At 39.1% G+C, this 16016-nt stretch overlaps 1 protein-coding gene across 2 annotated transcripts in view; it reads left to right on the top strand.

Moving 5' to 3' along the window:
• The window catches only part of NIPSNAP2 (nipsnap homolog 2), a 30379-nt gene extending 16007 nt beyond the window's left edge, over positions 1 to 14372 (top strand). The window contains exons 7-10 of one of the 2 annotated variants that reach the window (XM_058569510.1): positions 111 to 142; positions 7303 to 7397; positions 11767 to 11850; positions 13204 to 14372. In XM_058569510.1, the coding sequence (XP_058425493.1) occupies positions 111 to 142; positions 7303 to 7397; positions 11767 to 11850; positions 13204 to 13268 (276 nt within the window). In that variant the 3' untranslated portion in view covers positions 13269 to 14372. The remainder of the gene's footprint in view (positions 1 to 110; positions 143 to 7302; positions 7398 to 11766; positions 11851 to 13203) is intronic. The other variant, XM_058569511.1, reaches the window with a different exon arrangement.
• The last annotated feature ends 1644 nt before the right edge of the window (positions 14373 to 16016 follow it).

The raw sequence follows: 16016 nt of genomic DNA, 5'->3' as shown, positions 1-16016 counted from the left end.
TTATTAAAAGTTAATTTTTAAGTTAGTTTTGTCATTTGATTTTTTTATACTGTTAATTCCATATTTCTTGACAGAAGAACTAACAAACCGAAATCCAAATCTCTTTTCAGCCAGGAACTATGATTGAATGGGGCAATTACTGGTGAGTATATTACCAAATGGTGAGTTTGTAAGTCTTATTAATAGATTATTTTAGGCCGTAATATTCTAAGAATAAAATCTGGGAATAATGCCATGATTCAATACTAGACTATTTTTTTGTTTGACATTTTTATTATGAAACTTTTTAAACATATACAAAACTAGAAAGAAACATACAAAACTAGAGAGAATAATACCATAGATCCCTCCTTCCATCCCCATTACTTAGCTTCAACACATGGTGAATCTTGCTTAGGTCTAACTCCTCCAACCCAGAGTATTTGGAAGTAAATCTTAGACAACATACCATTTTATCCATAAATATTTTATAATATATCTCTAAGAGATAAGGACTCTTCTTTTTTTTTTTTTAACAAAACCCCAATATTACATGAGGTTATTTCATAATCTTGGATATTATCTTTTCTAAAGTATTGCTTTGGTCACATGAACAGAGCACCACAATGATACAGTTGCTTCTTTTCTTCTTCTTAGTTTAAGTAGCAAAATACCAGTTTTTGCCCCAACTTTCTCTAGATTCAGCACAATCGCAATCAAAATTCCAGCAGGCTTTGGAAATGCAGATGATCCAAAATAGCTAAAACAACTTTGAAAAAGAAGAACAAAGTTGGAAGACTCACACTTCTCAATTTCAGAACTGACTACAAAGCTAGAGTAATCAAGACAGTATGGTACTGGCTTAAGGACAGGCATACAGAGCAATGAGATAGAATTGAAAGTCCAAAAATAAATTCTGACATATATGAGCATTTGGTTGCAACAAATGTACCAAGGCAATTCAATAGGGACTGATAATCTCTTCAACCAAGGGTGCTGAGACAACTGGAGATCCCTGCAAAAGGATGGATTTAGACCCCTACCTCACATTATACAAAAAATAACCAAAAATGACTGTAGACCTAAATGTAAGAGCTAGAATATAAAACTTTTAGAAGAAAACGTAGGAGAAAATCTTTGTGACCCAGGGTTAGGCAAAGAGCTCTTAGATATAACACCAAAATCATGATCCACAAAAGAAAAAAAATTGATGATTCATCAAAAATAAAAACTTTTGTAATTCAAAGGACATCATTTAAGAAATTAAAAGACAAGTCACAAGAGAAAATCTTGTAAATCATACATCTGATAATGGACTTGTATCCAGAATATATTAAAAAAAAATCCTACAACTAAATAACAAGACTACAAATAACCCAATTAAAAATGGGCAAAGGACTTGAATAGATAATTCTCCAAAGATATACAAATGGCCAGAAAGCATATGAAAAGATGCTCAGCATCACTGATCGTAAGAGAAATCCAGATCCAAACCGCCGTATTATCTCACACTCTTTAGCATGGCTGTTATCAAAAGAACAGAAAATAACAAGTGTTGGCAAAGATACAGAGAAATTGGAACCCTTTTGCACTGTTGGAGTAGGAATATAAAATGGTGCAGCCAGTATGGAGAACAGTACAGAGATTCCTCAAAACATTAAAATAGAATTACCATATGATCCAGTAATCCCACTTCTGGGTATGTAATTCAGAATTCCAAGCAGCATCTCAAAGAGATATTTGCACACCCATGGTCATCACAGCATTATTCACAGTAGCCAAGGGGTGGAAGCAACCCAGATATCCATCTGCAGATGAATGGATAAAGAAAATGTGATATATACATCTAATGGAATATTATGCAGCCTCTTAAAAGAAGGAAATCCTGCCACATGCTATAATATGGATGAAGCTTGAGAACATTGTGCTAAGCAAAATAAGCCAGTCACAAAAGAACGAATACTGTATGATTCCACTAATAGAAAGTTTCTAAAGTTGTCAAAATCACAGAAACAGAAAAAGAAAAGGTGGTTGTCAGGGGCTGGTGGAGGGAAGTTGGCATTTAGAGGGTTTAGAGTTAGAATTTTGCAAGATGAAAAAGTTCTGGAGGTCTGTTGCACAACGATGTGAATATTCTTGGCGCTATTAAACTGTCCAGTTGAAATTGTTGAGGTAAATTTAATGTTATGTGTTTTTTACCATAACAAAAAATAAAAGTCATAAAATAAAAATTAAAAAAGTTTTTTAAATGGGCAAAGGATTTGAATAGACATTTCACCAGAAGAGAGATATGAAGGCTTAATAAGCACATGAAAAGATGGTCAACATCCTTAGTCATTATGGAAATGCAAAGTAAAACCACATTTCATACCCATTAGGATGGCTGTGACTAAAAAGACAGATGATAACACATGTTGGTGAGGTTGTAGATAAATTGGTACCCTCATACATTGCTGGTGAGAATGTAAAATGCTGAAGCCACTTTGGAAAACAGTCTGGCAGTTCCTCAAAATGTTAAACATGGAGGTACCATATGACCCAGAGATTCTACTCCTATGTATATACCCAAGAAAATGAAAGCATACATCCATACAAAATTGTATACAATGATCATAGCATTTTGGCGGGGTGGGGGTGGGTTCAAACCATTTTATTGATGGGCTTTGGGGGAAGGTCAAAAGGCTATAAGACAGATTGGATGTCCTTGGCCTGGCTGGGATCCAGCTTCACATTCACCCTAATCATAGCATTTTTCATCATAGCCAAAAAGTGGGAACAACCTAAATGCCCATCACTGGGTGAATGGATAAACTGTTGTATATCCATATAGTGGAATACTATTCAGCAATAAAAAGGAATGAACTACTGATATATGCTACAAATGTGGATAAACCTCAAAAACATGCAATATGAAAGAGACCAATACAAAGGAGCACGTATGCTAGGATTCCACTTGTATGAAATGTCCAGAAAAGGCAAATCTATAGAGACGGGAAGATTAGTGTTTGCCTTGGGACTAGGGGTGGGAACAGAGAATGATTGCAGATGGGCACAGGGATCTTCTAGCACAGATGGATTGTGGTGATGTGAATTACTAAAAATGGAATCGTACAGTTAAGTGAATTTTATGCTGTGTAAAATATACCTCAATAAACCTGCTAGTGACCTCACTAAAGAGAATTTATACCAGAAATCCAAGAATGATTCAAAATGAAGAAACTGATTAACATACAATCAAGGCTGGAATAGGTGTCTTAACACACGCTCTCTGAAGGTGCCCGACCCCTGCACCCCCGTGCACATCACCTGCATGCCTGTTAGAGCACTTATCACACCGTAGGGGAGTCTTCAGTTTGCAGTTCTGTGACTGTCTACCAGGTCTGGCGCATCCTGGGTGGTAGTAAGTGTTGACTGGAGGGATGAATGGATGGCAGAAAATAGTAGTTACATAAGATTAAAAAAGGTGAAGTGTAGTTGCCAAAATTGTAAACAACCTATATGCCTTAGGGGAATAGATTATAGTATATTCATGCAGTGGAATCTCATGCAGTGGTTGAAGTAAAACATCTGCACATGGATAAATCTTGAAAACACCAAGCTGAGGAGAAAGAGCTAGTTAAAGAAGATGTACAACATGTCTCTTATGTAAATTTGAAAAAGATGTAACAAGAGTTATATAAACAAGTTATATATAACAAGAGTTATATAAAAAGATATAACTACTATTCATGGATACATACATACAAAGTAGAAATATAAGACATGGACAGGAAGACTCTTGTCTTCAAAAGAGAGGTACCCGTTTCCAAAGAGTGGTAACTGATGGAGGGAGAGGAAAGGATCTGAAGCAAATATAACAAAATGTAAAGTATTAACATTTTAAAAATTTAAGTGATTAGAATGTTCGAAATATTTCATAAGTAAAAGAAAAACAATTTAAAAATCATCTTAATGCATGTTCAGAAGGCATTTGATACGATTCTACACCAGTTTTATTAGACGCTAATTCCTAATAAAAAAACATTTTAAAAATTGGTAATAGAGAATATTTTATTTAAATCAGGGATTGGGAAACTTTTCTGTAAAGGACCAGGAAGTAAATGTTTTAAATGTTGTGGACCATACTGTGTCTGTTTATTTAACTGCTGTTTTAGTGCAAAAGCCACCGTGGCAATTTGTAAACGAATGAGCATGGCTGTGTTCCAGCAAAATTTTATTTATGGACAATGAAATTTGAATTTCATAACTTTTCATGTATCATGAAATCCTATTTTGATTTGATTTTTTTTCAAGCACTTAAAAATGTAAAAACCATTCTTAGCCCCTGGGCCATAAAACAAGCAGCAGAGGATGGGATTTAGCCTGAGGTCTGTCGTTTGCTGACCCTGGTTTAAATGGTAAAACTTCATTTTCCCCACTTTAACAGCTACGTTAAACTTAATGGTAAAACACAGGAAGCATGCTCATCACCATTATAACAAAATACCAACTTTCACCATTATAATTTTATATTCTTTTTAGAAATCCTATTGTCATAAGAGAAAAAAACAAAAGATATAATAAGATAAAGTCTCAATAATTAAGAGGGATACAAGAATAGATTTTTTTTTTTTTTTAAGGTTTTATTTATTTAGGGCCGGCCCCATGGCTTAGCGGTTGAGTGCGCGCGCTCCGCCGCTGGCGGCCCGAGTTCGGATCCCGGGCACGCACTGACGCACCGCTTCTCCGGCCATGCTGAGGCCGCGTCCCACATACAGCAACTAGAAGGCTGTGCAGCTATGACATGCAACTATCTACTGGGGATTTGGGGGGAAACTATCTACTGGGGATTTGGGGGGAAAAAATCTTTATAATTTTATCTATTTATTTATTTTTCCCCCAAAGCCCCAGTAGATAGTTGCATGTCATAGCTGCACAGCCTTCTAGTTGCTGTATGTAGGACGCGGCCTCAGCATGGCCGGAGAAGCGGTGCGTCAGTGCGTGCCCGGGATCCGAACTCGGGCCGCCAGCGGCGGAGCGCGCGCACTCAACCGCTAAGCCATGGGGCCGGCCCAACAAGGATAGATTATTGACCATTGGTCAGCTGTTGACCCTTGGTTTCTTTATCTTTAAATGAGAACCTATGATTTTTTACTTACTTTCAATTTATATATGTTCTTTTTTCAGTTGTGAAATTTCTTGCTTTGGACTAGATAATTTCTAAAATCTCTTCTACCTCCAAAAAATGGTTTTGTGATCTTTATTTGTAATGAATCTTTTCTTCTTAGGTGATCAAAGGCTAAATAGTGCAAGTTAGAATTTCTTTTAATTTGAAAACTAGGAAATATATATTTGATTGTATACTACTATTATAGGTACCATCTGATTAAGGAGTTTTTTTAGAGGGGGTGCTTATAGATGTAATAATTTAGTTGCCCACAGAATAGGATCGCTCAGTAGTTCTGTTTTTGCAGGTTACTAATTAAGACTTGCCCACCATGGAATCCACAAAGAAGTACTGAGGTTATTCTTCAGTTATTTAAAAAATTATTTATAAAGCCAGTTCAGCATTCAATTTATATTTTGGCACATAGGTAACTATTTAAGATGGTGGTCTCCTCTTCAGTACATGCTTCTGATTATTACCAGGCTAAGGCAAGTATGTTTTCTTTGCCTACTCTAACTGAATGAGAAAAATTCAGAATGAAATGAATAATCCTGAATATTTATCACTATCAATGAAAGACAGTTTTTTGCCCTTCTGAGTAGAGTTAGACTGCACATTAAAATGATTTGCTTAATTTCAGTAATTTACCAATCACGTTTGTAATTTTTGTGAAGATATTATCACTTAATTCTCGATGTAAGGTTAAAGAATTTAGTATCATTTGGGGGTAACCCATGGGGGCACTAGCAAGAGATTCCTCCTTCACCACAAAAGAACCTGAAAGCTTAGGTCAGCCTCGTGGAGTTGAGTGCATCGTGGATGAGAGCCGAGGTGTGCAGAGTGGTCTGAAGGAGGCTGGCTTCCTGTCGCAGGTTGTCCTTGCTCTGATTCCATACCTACTTTGTGATGTTCTAACTCAGTTGCTATGAAGTTTGCCTCCAGGAAGAGAATGCACTGGTCAAGCCCACTCAAGTCTCTTGTCCCTTGAGAGTTATGTCTCTCACTATAGATATTAGTAGATTAGTATCCTTGTTCATAGTCTCCACCTCTTTTAAATGAATTAGAATGAATCCATCTTCCCAAGTCAACTGTGGGACCCCCATATGACAGACTTTAGGCCGAAGCCTGGGCAGTTTTGATTCAAATTTACTGCATAATCTTGGGTGTGGAGTCTCTTGAGTCTCTTGATATAGGGAAGTAACTTCCCTATATCACTTGAAGTCACTTCCTCCATTTTCAACTTTGATTCTAGGAAACTGCTTTTGGAAAAATATATACATTTTAAAAATATTTTTAGGATTTCATATGAATCACTAAATATAAAGTATCTGGTGCAAATATGAAAGTGTTTAAAGAGCTGATAGCTTTTGCAGCAGGAAATCTTAAAAAGGAAAGTTTAAGTGCTGGTTTTTAACAAATTTAACCACAATTTCATGTCATACGCATAGATGTAATGTATATACACACTTTCCTCCACACATATACATAATGAATGTCATTTGGCACTCATTTTCCTAACGGTTTGCTCTGGCAAATAAAAAAAAAAAACAGGAGGCAGTCTCAGTGTTGATAGTAATGGTGTGTCGCCAGGAAGCTCTGCTTTCACGGTTCTCCCATATGCTGTCCGGGAGGTTGCAGAATCCCTCTTAGGGTTCAGAGAGCTTGCGTGTTTCTCAGAATTCACTGTCTGTGACTGCTTTGAAGCTGTGCATCTTCATCTTCTTCATGAAAATCTTCATCTCTGTTTTAAACCTCATTCTTGGGTGGTCTCTGTCTTCCTGGATACAGTACCTGTGACATCTTGGATCGTCTAGTATCCAGGTTTCCCTCACTTCCCCTCTTGGAGAAGCAATTCTTTTCAAGTTGACTGGTCTTATCCTCTGCCAATTTTCTTGACTTTTATGTCGAGAATCAGCAGTGTAACCATGTATCCTCACATTGTTGTTTTTATTTTAATAGTCAACATTAATTACTGTCCACTTCTCACAAAAACGACTAGTATAGCTACAGAAAAGTACATTTACATCATATATACATTAAAATAACTTTTGATTGTATTTGATAATTAAAAAACAATTAGTCTTCATTCTGAACAACTTTCTCTGAGTATGGAAGAAATTTACTGATTTTTTTTAACAGACTTAATTCAATATCTGAACGTTGTTTTTTTCTTATAGGGCTCGTGCAATCCGCTTCAGACAGGACAATAATGAAGCAGTTGGAGGATTCTTCTCTCAGATTGGGCAGCTATATATGGTGCATCATCTTTGGGGTATGTATTTTTTTCCTTCAGCTTTGTGTTACTGGGATTTCAGAGTTCATTACTAAATAAGTTGTACGAGTCAGTAAAGCATGTCTGAAGTCATTAACCTTGAACACTGTAGCAAATCCAGACTTCACATGTGGAAGGTAAGAGCTGGGCTGTCGATAGATTCATGGCACATTAGGAAGCTGATGGTGCGAGTGGGGATAATGGTGAAAGGAATAAGAGAGGTGAGGTGAGCAACCAAGGGAGAGGGAAGATGATAAAGCTACAGAGTGCCTTTCACAGATTGGTCCCAACCTCCCTTTCTAGTCACTTCCCGTTGCTCCCTCAGAGAAAATCCTGCATTTTACCCAGAGAGGCAGCTCCCCGCACACGCACTCACTGCCTGTCTTGGGTCTGGTTCCCTCGTCCCAGAGGCCCTTCTCTCACCTTTTCCATCCCACCCACTTTGGTTTGGCGCCATCTTTGGTGTCTTTCAGGGCCTAACTTAGATGTTCCCCCTCCCCTCAAGAGAACGTCACTCTCCTGAGCCCCCCAGAGCCCAGTGTTGTGCGGATTGTCACAGTTGTGGCTTTTGTGTCTGTCTCCCTGCTGGAACAGGAACTGGGTCTCAGTAGTAGCTTGGTACATTCTGGGCACATTTGTAAATGGTTATTAAAGTTAAAAAATGAAAAGCATAACTCATTTCCAGACCGTATCAGTTCACTGAGGTATTGATTTGACCTGTTTGGTCCCACCAAGTGCTGCACCCTGTCTGCTTGCTGTGTTAGCACGGCGCTTACAAAGATAGGGCGATGAGTCTAAGGAGGGATAAAGCAAACACGGATGACGTGCCACCAGGTAGCATGTGATCAGTAACATGGGGAGATATGTTCAGGGTACTCCTAACACTTAAAAGGGATATAAAGTTAACGTGTATTGGGGGGAAATCAGTAAAAGGTGGAGTATGAGCTAGACTTCAGGATCTAGATGGGATTGACAGGTAAAGGTGGGAAGGAAGGGCTGGAACAGTGATGGAGACACGAGAAATTATAAAAAGTGCTCAGAAAACTACAGATAGTGCAGACTGGCTAAATGGTAGCTTATCTGCCAGGGACCTAAGTCTGAATGGGTAAGTTGAGGCAAGAAAAGTAGTTTTTACAATTGTTCTCTTGGAACCCTCCCCGCAAACCTTCGGGATCTGGGGAGGTGACCCCCACCGATCGATCACTGCTTCAGCAAGGTGCTCATCTCAGCTGCACACGCTGGGCTTCCCTGGCATTTGAGAGATTGAAAACGCTGCACCAGATGATAGATGCCACAAATAGCCCTCAGCTTCCCGGAATGTCAGGGGCAGCATTGTCCTAGAGAACTTAGTTTTCTAGCTGGCTGAGATTTGACCACATAAGTAGCAGAGTTTTCAAATGTAGTAGATTTGGAAACAAATCTTTAAAAAATGTGTTCTGTGTCCTTGCCTTTTGAGATTATACTAAATGTAATTTAACCTTTATGGGTTTGAGGTAGGGGTGAAGTAGATTCTGTTATTTTTTAAATAGTGTATATGGTTTCTCCAGGGGTACAAACTGAAAGTTAGACTCTCCCCTTCCCTCCCCTTCCTCTCAGCCTGGAGAGGCCTCTGAGGGTGTCTCCTGCACTCCTTCCCAGACGTCCTCTGTACATGAGTGAGCACGGGGACTGGACGGGGCAGGGTTACCATGTGCTTTGGCTCACAGGCAGAGGTCAAGCCATGCATACGCTCCATTCACATCAGAGCCTACAGCGTGTCTGGATAGGGACTCCTAGGTTTAGGAGCCTGGAATTACAGGCAGGCAGGCACCAGGGGTGTGAGTGGCAGAGCTCTGATAGAGGCTGTGGGGAGCATAGGACAGAGCCCTTAACTCTGCCCTGTGGGAGGACTCGAGGCTTCACAGAGCTACAGCAGGATGAGAGGAGTCCTGTGAGATCCTGCTCCATGCAGAGACGCAGAAGCCGGGAACAACCTGGTGCTTTGGCATCTGAGAGTGGCCAGATTGCAGCACATGTCTTTTAGGCAGTGCCCTTCTCCACCTTCCTTTGTTGTCCCCAGTCAGTGTCCCACATGTCCACTGCCCACTTCCTACTTTACGGGGAAAAGTATTAAGATATGCAGAGATGAATTCTCAGTTGCCTGCCCCCAAAACTTACCCTCACTTTTCCCTATTTTTTAGAGAAAGAAAGCCAACATTTATCAAGCCCCTCCAGTGTGTTGGTTATTTTCCTCATCATTCCCTTTAATCCTTACAGCCACACGCCACAAATGAGATGCCTGTGACCCATAGATGGTAAATCAACCACCCAGAGCCCACAGCTATTCAGTAACTTAGCCAGGCTCAGACCTCGGCACGTCTGGCCTCAAAGCAGGTCTTTCCACAACACGGCACCCCTTCCTTTCACCCTTGTGCTTGATACCATCCCTCCCCCACCCTCCTCAAGGCCCTGCTCCATCCACTTGCTCCACCACCCCCCCGTGTGGGCTCCTTCCCTCAGTATATGAACATGCTCAAGTGCCTCCCGTCTTTAAAAGCCTCCCCAAACCCAAATGTCCATTGATGGATGAACAGATAAACAAAATGTGGTATATGCATATAATGGAACATTATTCAGCTATAAAAAGGAATGAAATTCCAATACACGCTACAACATGGATGAACCTTGAAAACATTATACTAAGTGAAATAAGCCAGACACAAAAGGACAAATATTGTATGATTCCACTTATATGAGGCACCTAGAATAGGCAAATTTGTAGAGACATAATGTAGAATAGAAGTTACCAGGGGCTGGCAGACAGGGGCAATGGGGAGTTTTTGTTCAGTTGATACAGAGTTTTAATTTGGGATGATGAAAGAGTTTTAGAGTTGGATAGTATTGATGGTGGCACAGTGTGAATGTACTTAATGTCACTGAATTTAAATACCTTTAAAAATGGTTAAAATAGGGGCCGGCCCGGTGGCACAAGTGGTTAAGTGCGCACGCTCCGCTGCGGCGGCCCGGGGTTCGCCGGTTCGGATCCCAGGCGTGCACTGATGCACCACTTGGCAAGCCATGCTGTGGCAGCGTCCCATATAAAGTGGAGGAGGATGGGCGTGGATGTTAGCCCAGGGCCAGTCTTCCTTAGCAAAAAAAAAAGAAGAGGATTGGCAGATGTTAGTGCAGGGCTGATCTTCCTCACACACACAAAAAAAGGTTAAAATAGTAAATTTTGTTATATTTTACAATAAAAAATTTTTAATTAAGAAAATTAAAAAAAGAATGCAGGCGTCTCCAACCTGTGTCCCTACAAGGGGACATCACACAGGGCACTAGTCATGCACCTGACCTCTGTGAGAATGCTGCTGCTTGTCACATGAAGGTTAGCTGTTTTCCTCCCGGCGTGAGAGGTAAAAGTTTTCTTTTCCTTCTGTTTTTCAGCATTTTCAAAATTTTGTGTTATAAATTTATTCTCCATTACTAGTAGAGGGAAATTTTGTCTTTAGATGGTTAAATTGCTAAGCCTACAAGGTAGGTCTTCTCATGGGAAGAAGGAAGTCCCTTGGGGAAAAGGCATGTGTCCCAAAACAAACTAGAACTGAGGGAGCCCTGGGTGATCTTTCAGTCTTGACCAACCAGTACCAACACCATGTCGAGATGCCTAGGAGGCGTTTCCCTGGTAAGTAGTTGGAAGGATCTTGCCCAGGTTGGGAATCAGAAACCAAGGCACCCAGATGAGATGCCTGTGAATTGTACCACATGACACCAAGGACTCTGATGCCTTATGCTCTTTCCTCCACGTGGAGCATCTTTCTATTCTGTTTCCCTGTGTTGATGACATCCTTTTCAACCTTCAAGATCCACCTAATCAAATCACACCTTCCAGGCAGCTCTCCCTGGTGTCCTCGCTGTTCTCCTTGTGGGCTCTGTCCTGGAGGATACCACAGTACTCAGCAGGGGTTGACCTTGCCTTTACTTGTCTTTTTGTTCTTCACTGCATTGAACACAGTCTCTCACCCAGTTTGTTGTAGTGCTTTATAAATGTTGAGCAAAGTTGAATCTAATATTGCTTGTCTATAGTCTGACAATTTCTGGTTGTGAATGTAACATATTATTGAAGACATTCACTTGGTTTGTAAAGGTACGTTTTGGAACCACTAGACTGTGAAACTTAAGAGCAGATTGTTCTGCTTCTCCCACAAGGCGTAACATAATTTTGCTCAGAATAACCAGCTCACAGTTACCCCAGCTTAGTACTAAATTCCCAAAGTAGTCTTTTTGAGAAAACTAGACAAGCAGCTGAATCAATACTTAATGGATATGTTAGTGGAATATAGGGCGTTATGTTTGGTTTAAGTCTTGCTTCTTCTCTGTGGTTATTTTTAAGCTTATAAGGATCTTCAGATCAGGGAAGATACACGAAATGCAGCATGGCATAAACATGGCTGGGAAGAATTGGTGTATTATACAGGTAATATTTTAACAGGCATAAAATGTTTCATTCTTCTTGTCTTATTGTTTTATGTTCTTTCACCCTGAAGCTAATATGTATTTTAAAAAAATAGTATGTTGCTCTGAGATGGTGAATTTTAAGGTTGGGGGGATGATGAAATAGTCAAATTTTTCTTTAATAGTTACAGACTTTTTCTCAATAAAGAATATTCATTTTTTCAACTATATATGTTGCCTGGTACAGTTTTCAGACTCCTGTACGTTGTAAATTTTACATCTTTACCTTTTTTTGTACACTTCTATATTCTCTGAAAATTTATTACACGAATAAAGTTTTTTCTAAGCTTTCCCTTTCTCATCAAAATTGTCCATCCCCCAAAACACTACAGTTTAATACAGCAAATAAAAATAATTTTGAAAATTAATTTGATATTTAAACTTTCCATATATATGCGTGTATGCATGTGTACATATGTGTATACCTATACATGCATGTATACCCAGATACATATACACTATGAAGTCCTGGTTGCTTGACTTTTATAAGAAAATGAGAAATCGGGCTGAAGACAGCCTATTGATACTGATGACATGTAATAAGTACCAACCATGTTGCATGTCAAGTACATGTAAGCCCATATACTACCAAGAAAATCAAAGAGTAATTCGTTCTAGAAAATAAGTATTATCTTGTCTTTTAGTTCCAAAAAAATAATTGCATGTGACTTTGCTGCTTATTTTTACACTTTTGTGAGTTCCCAGAGGTGTGTTTTACTCAGCAGTGACAGTTTTACAAGTACAGTGTATATATTCCTTTATACAGGATACAGTCAAATGCAGTATTACCTGATTTTTATATTTTCAAAGAACCTTTTGAGAAAGCACCATTTTTCTCACAATATGGGCTTTCCTAATTTCCTGCAAATGAAAGACATGTCCAGACAGAATCTATTTTAATTTTAATAACATAGGAATTTGGCTGATCTATCATTAGCTTGTGTATTTTTGCCCCTGAGGTCACTCCTATGTTTTCCAGTATTCTATTCTTTTTTGTGTGTGTGTGTGAGGAAGATCGGCCCTGAGCTAACATCTGCCAATCCTCCTCTTTTTGCTGAGGAAGACCGGCCCTGAGCTAACACCCAAGCTCATCTTCCTCCACTTTATATGGGACGCTGCCACAGCATGGCTTGACAAGCGGTGTGTCAGTTTGCGCCCAGTATCCGAACCGGTGAGCTCCGGGCCGGCCCCTCCAGTATTCTATTCTGACTTCAAGCAGCACATTCTCAGCAACCTATTTGTTAATGTGTAGTTACCATAACTACACATCTGTTTAGAAAAGAACAAGCACAGTAATCTTGATCCTTGTTTTCAGTCCCACTTATTCAAGAAATGGAATCCAGAATCATGATCCCCCTGAAGACCTCGCCCCTCCAATAAAGCTACGGAATTTAGATGTGCCTACATACATTTATTGACAGGTATTTGTCATAAATTAATTTTAATTGTATATCAAGTGAAAAAGAAACACTGAAGTGTAAACTGCTGTATATAGCTTATGAGAGACCTCTTTTCTTTAAAATTTACATAATCACAGGAAAGGAAACTTACAGTTTGATTATAACAGTGCTCTGTAGTCCTCTTTGAAACACCCCTGTGTTTGTTGAATATACTTTGTAATACTGAACCACCCCTCCCCACTCTTCAGGAAAAGAGGGCCCAAATTAAAATTTGAATCATCTCCAAATAAGAATCTAACCATGAAGAAAAAGTTAGCCATTTCTTTATAAAGCAAATCTGTTTTATAATTACAGATTTTTAGACAAATTTCTTGTATCAGGAAGAACTACAAATTTTGTCATGTTTCTCTAGCAGTTTTTCTTAGTCTCAGACTAGGAACAAATTATGAATGTACCCAATACCTGAAAATGTTTTAATTCACTCTCATTTTTGATCAGTTGGCATAGTAAACAATATGTTATTACTAAGCTGGTAGCAGTTGCCAAGGTACATTTACTCAGTAATTCAGTCTTAACATAGTGTATTATAATGTCTCCATATAAAGGAAAAAATGGCTTGAACCTGTGTATCATATGTGATTTTGAAATGAACACCTCGAATAGCACTAATTTTTATTTGTAATATTTTTCTATAACAAAATGAGTAGCACTAGGAGAAGAGGTTTTATTTTGTAAACAATCATTTGTGACCTCAGACATTCTCTAGTTAATATTTTAATAAGCTCACAGCAGATTCTTCCAAGATCATGTATGAGGGGTGGTGCATGTTGAGATTTAAATTGGCATAAAGCTGCATACTTTGTCTAGCTCTGGTTGATTTAGTTTTTTCATATAGTGTTCCAATTTTGTGACTGTAATCATGTGAAAGTCCTGTTAAAATGAAAAATTATGTCTGACCCCCAAATTAAATAATTTATGTGTAAAATAAAGCGTGAATAAGTCTCATATCAAATGTCAAACTTTTAACGTGTGAATGGTTTTCTCTAAGAACATACAAAAATCAATAAAGTCCTCTTAATTTTCACATATTCCATGTTTGCAATCTTTTTTTATGAACTTGTGCTGAGAATGACCCTGTCACTCTTGAGAAATAGCTTGTCCCAGTTCAGTGGGCATCTGTGAGTCTACAGAATAAAATATTAAAGAAGCTCATCAGCCCCTCCCCGTGGCCATTTGGTAGGGTGTTACGGTGTTATGGGGAAGGGGTGTTTGTGTTCCAGTGCATAGTGTCATGGTGTTTGGGCTGCCGGGGAGGTTCAATGGGGAGGTTGAATCCAATGACCTTTAAGGTCCCTTCAGCTCTGAATTTCTGTAACTAGCTCTTCTTGATGCCATGGGAAACAGAAGAAGAGAGGGTACAGCAAGCTCTGGCATAGAAAACCTGCATTTTAGCACAGCAATTCTACTGATTAGATGCTCAGAGCATGTTTGTAGGATGTGAACGAAAGAACTGTTTATATGAAACTGCTTTCTAAACTACTTAAAGAAAAATGGTAGAACCAATATTATTAGTAAAGGTAATCTAGCTGTTCAGAACTGGAAAAAAAATGCTGGGAACAGAGGAAATTTTAGCTTACAAATTGTGTGGACTTATAAATGAAATGAACCCTGCAGAAGTCAGGAATCTTCTGTCATTCACTGGTCTATTAGTCAGAGTTCTCCAGAGAAGCAGAACCAATAAGATATCTAGATACATATAAGAGGATATTTATTGTAAGAATTGGCTCACAGGGTTATGGAAGCTAAGAAGTCCCACAGTCTGCCATTTGCAAGCCAGAGAACCAAGGAAATCAATGGTATAATTCTATCCAAGTCCAAAGGCCTGAGAATCAGGGGAGCCAATGGTGTAACTCCCAGTCCAAAGTCAAAGGCCCAAGAACCAGGAGCTCCAGTGTCTTGAGAGCAGAAGACGGATGTCCCAGCTCAAGCAGAAAGAGCGGATTCACCCTTCCTTGGACTTGTTGTTCCATTTGGGCCCCCAACAGATTGGATGCTGCCTGCCCACATTGGTGAGGGTGGATCTCTTTCCTCAGTCTATTGAATCAAATGCTAATCTTCCAGAAACACCCTCACAGACACACCCAGAAATGTTTTACCAGCTAACTGACTCAATATCTGAGTTTGAGATGTCTATGCAGATATCCAGGTGCAGCTGTCAGGTAGGCAGTTGGGTATGAGTCTGAAATTCAGAACAGTCTGGCCTGGAGATACACATTTGTGAATTGTCTGCATATAGAATTTAAAGTCATATGATGAGTGAGTGTTGACAGAGAAGGGGACCAGGGTGAGGAAGAACCAGGAAGGGAGAAACCACCAGGGAAATAGGAAGAAGCTCAAGGAAGTGGGATGTCATGAAAGCCAAGTGAAGAAAGTCCATCAAAGATGAGACCACCTGAGTCAAATGCTGCTGTGAGCTTGGGTTAGATGCGGTCTGAAAACTGATGGTTAATTTAGCAACATGGTGGTCACTTGGTGACTTTTGACAAGAACATTCTATTATTAAACTAACAAATTATCACTTAATTTTAGCAATTCCTGCCCAATTTGTCAAATCCTCTTATTAAACCCCTGTAGAACAAATGGTATTATTTTGTCTCACTATTAATTTTCATTGGCAATATTCAAAACTTCCAAATTTGTTTTCCATTCATTGAGTGTGGATCTGGTG

Source organism: Diceros bicornis, chromosome 26 (assembly GCF_020826845.1).
Source record: "Diceros bicornis minor isolate mBicDic1 chromosome 26, mDicBic1.mat.cur, whole genome shotgun sequence".
Lineage (NCBI taxonomy): Eukaryota > Metazoa > Chordata > Mammalia > Perissodactyla > Rhinocerotidae > Diceros > Diceros bicornis.
This window is presented reverse-complemented; position numbering and strand designations above follow the sequence as displayed.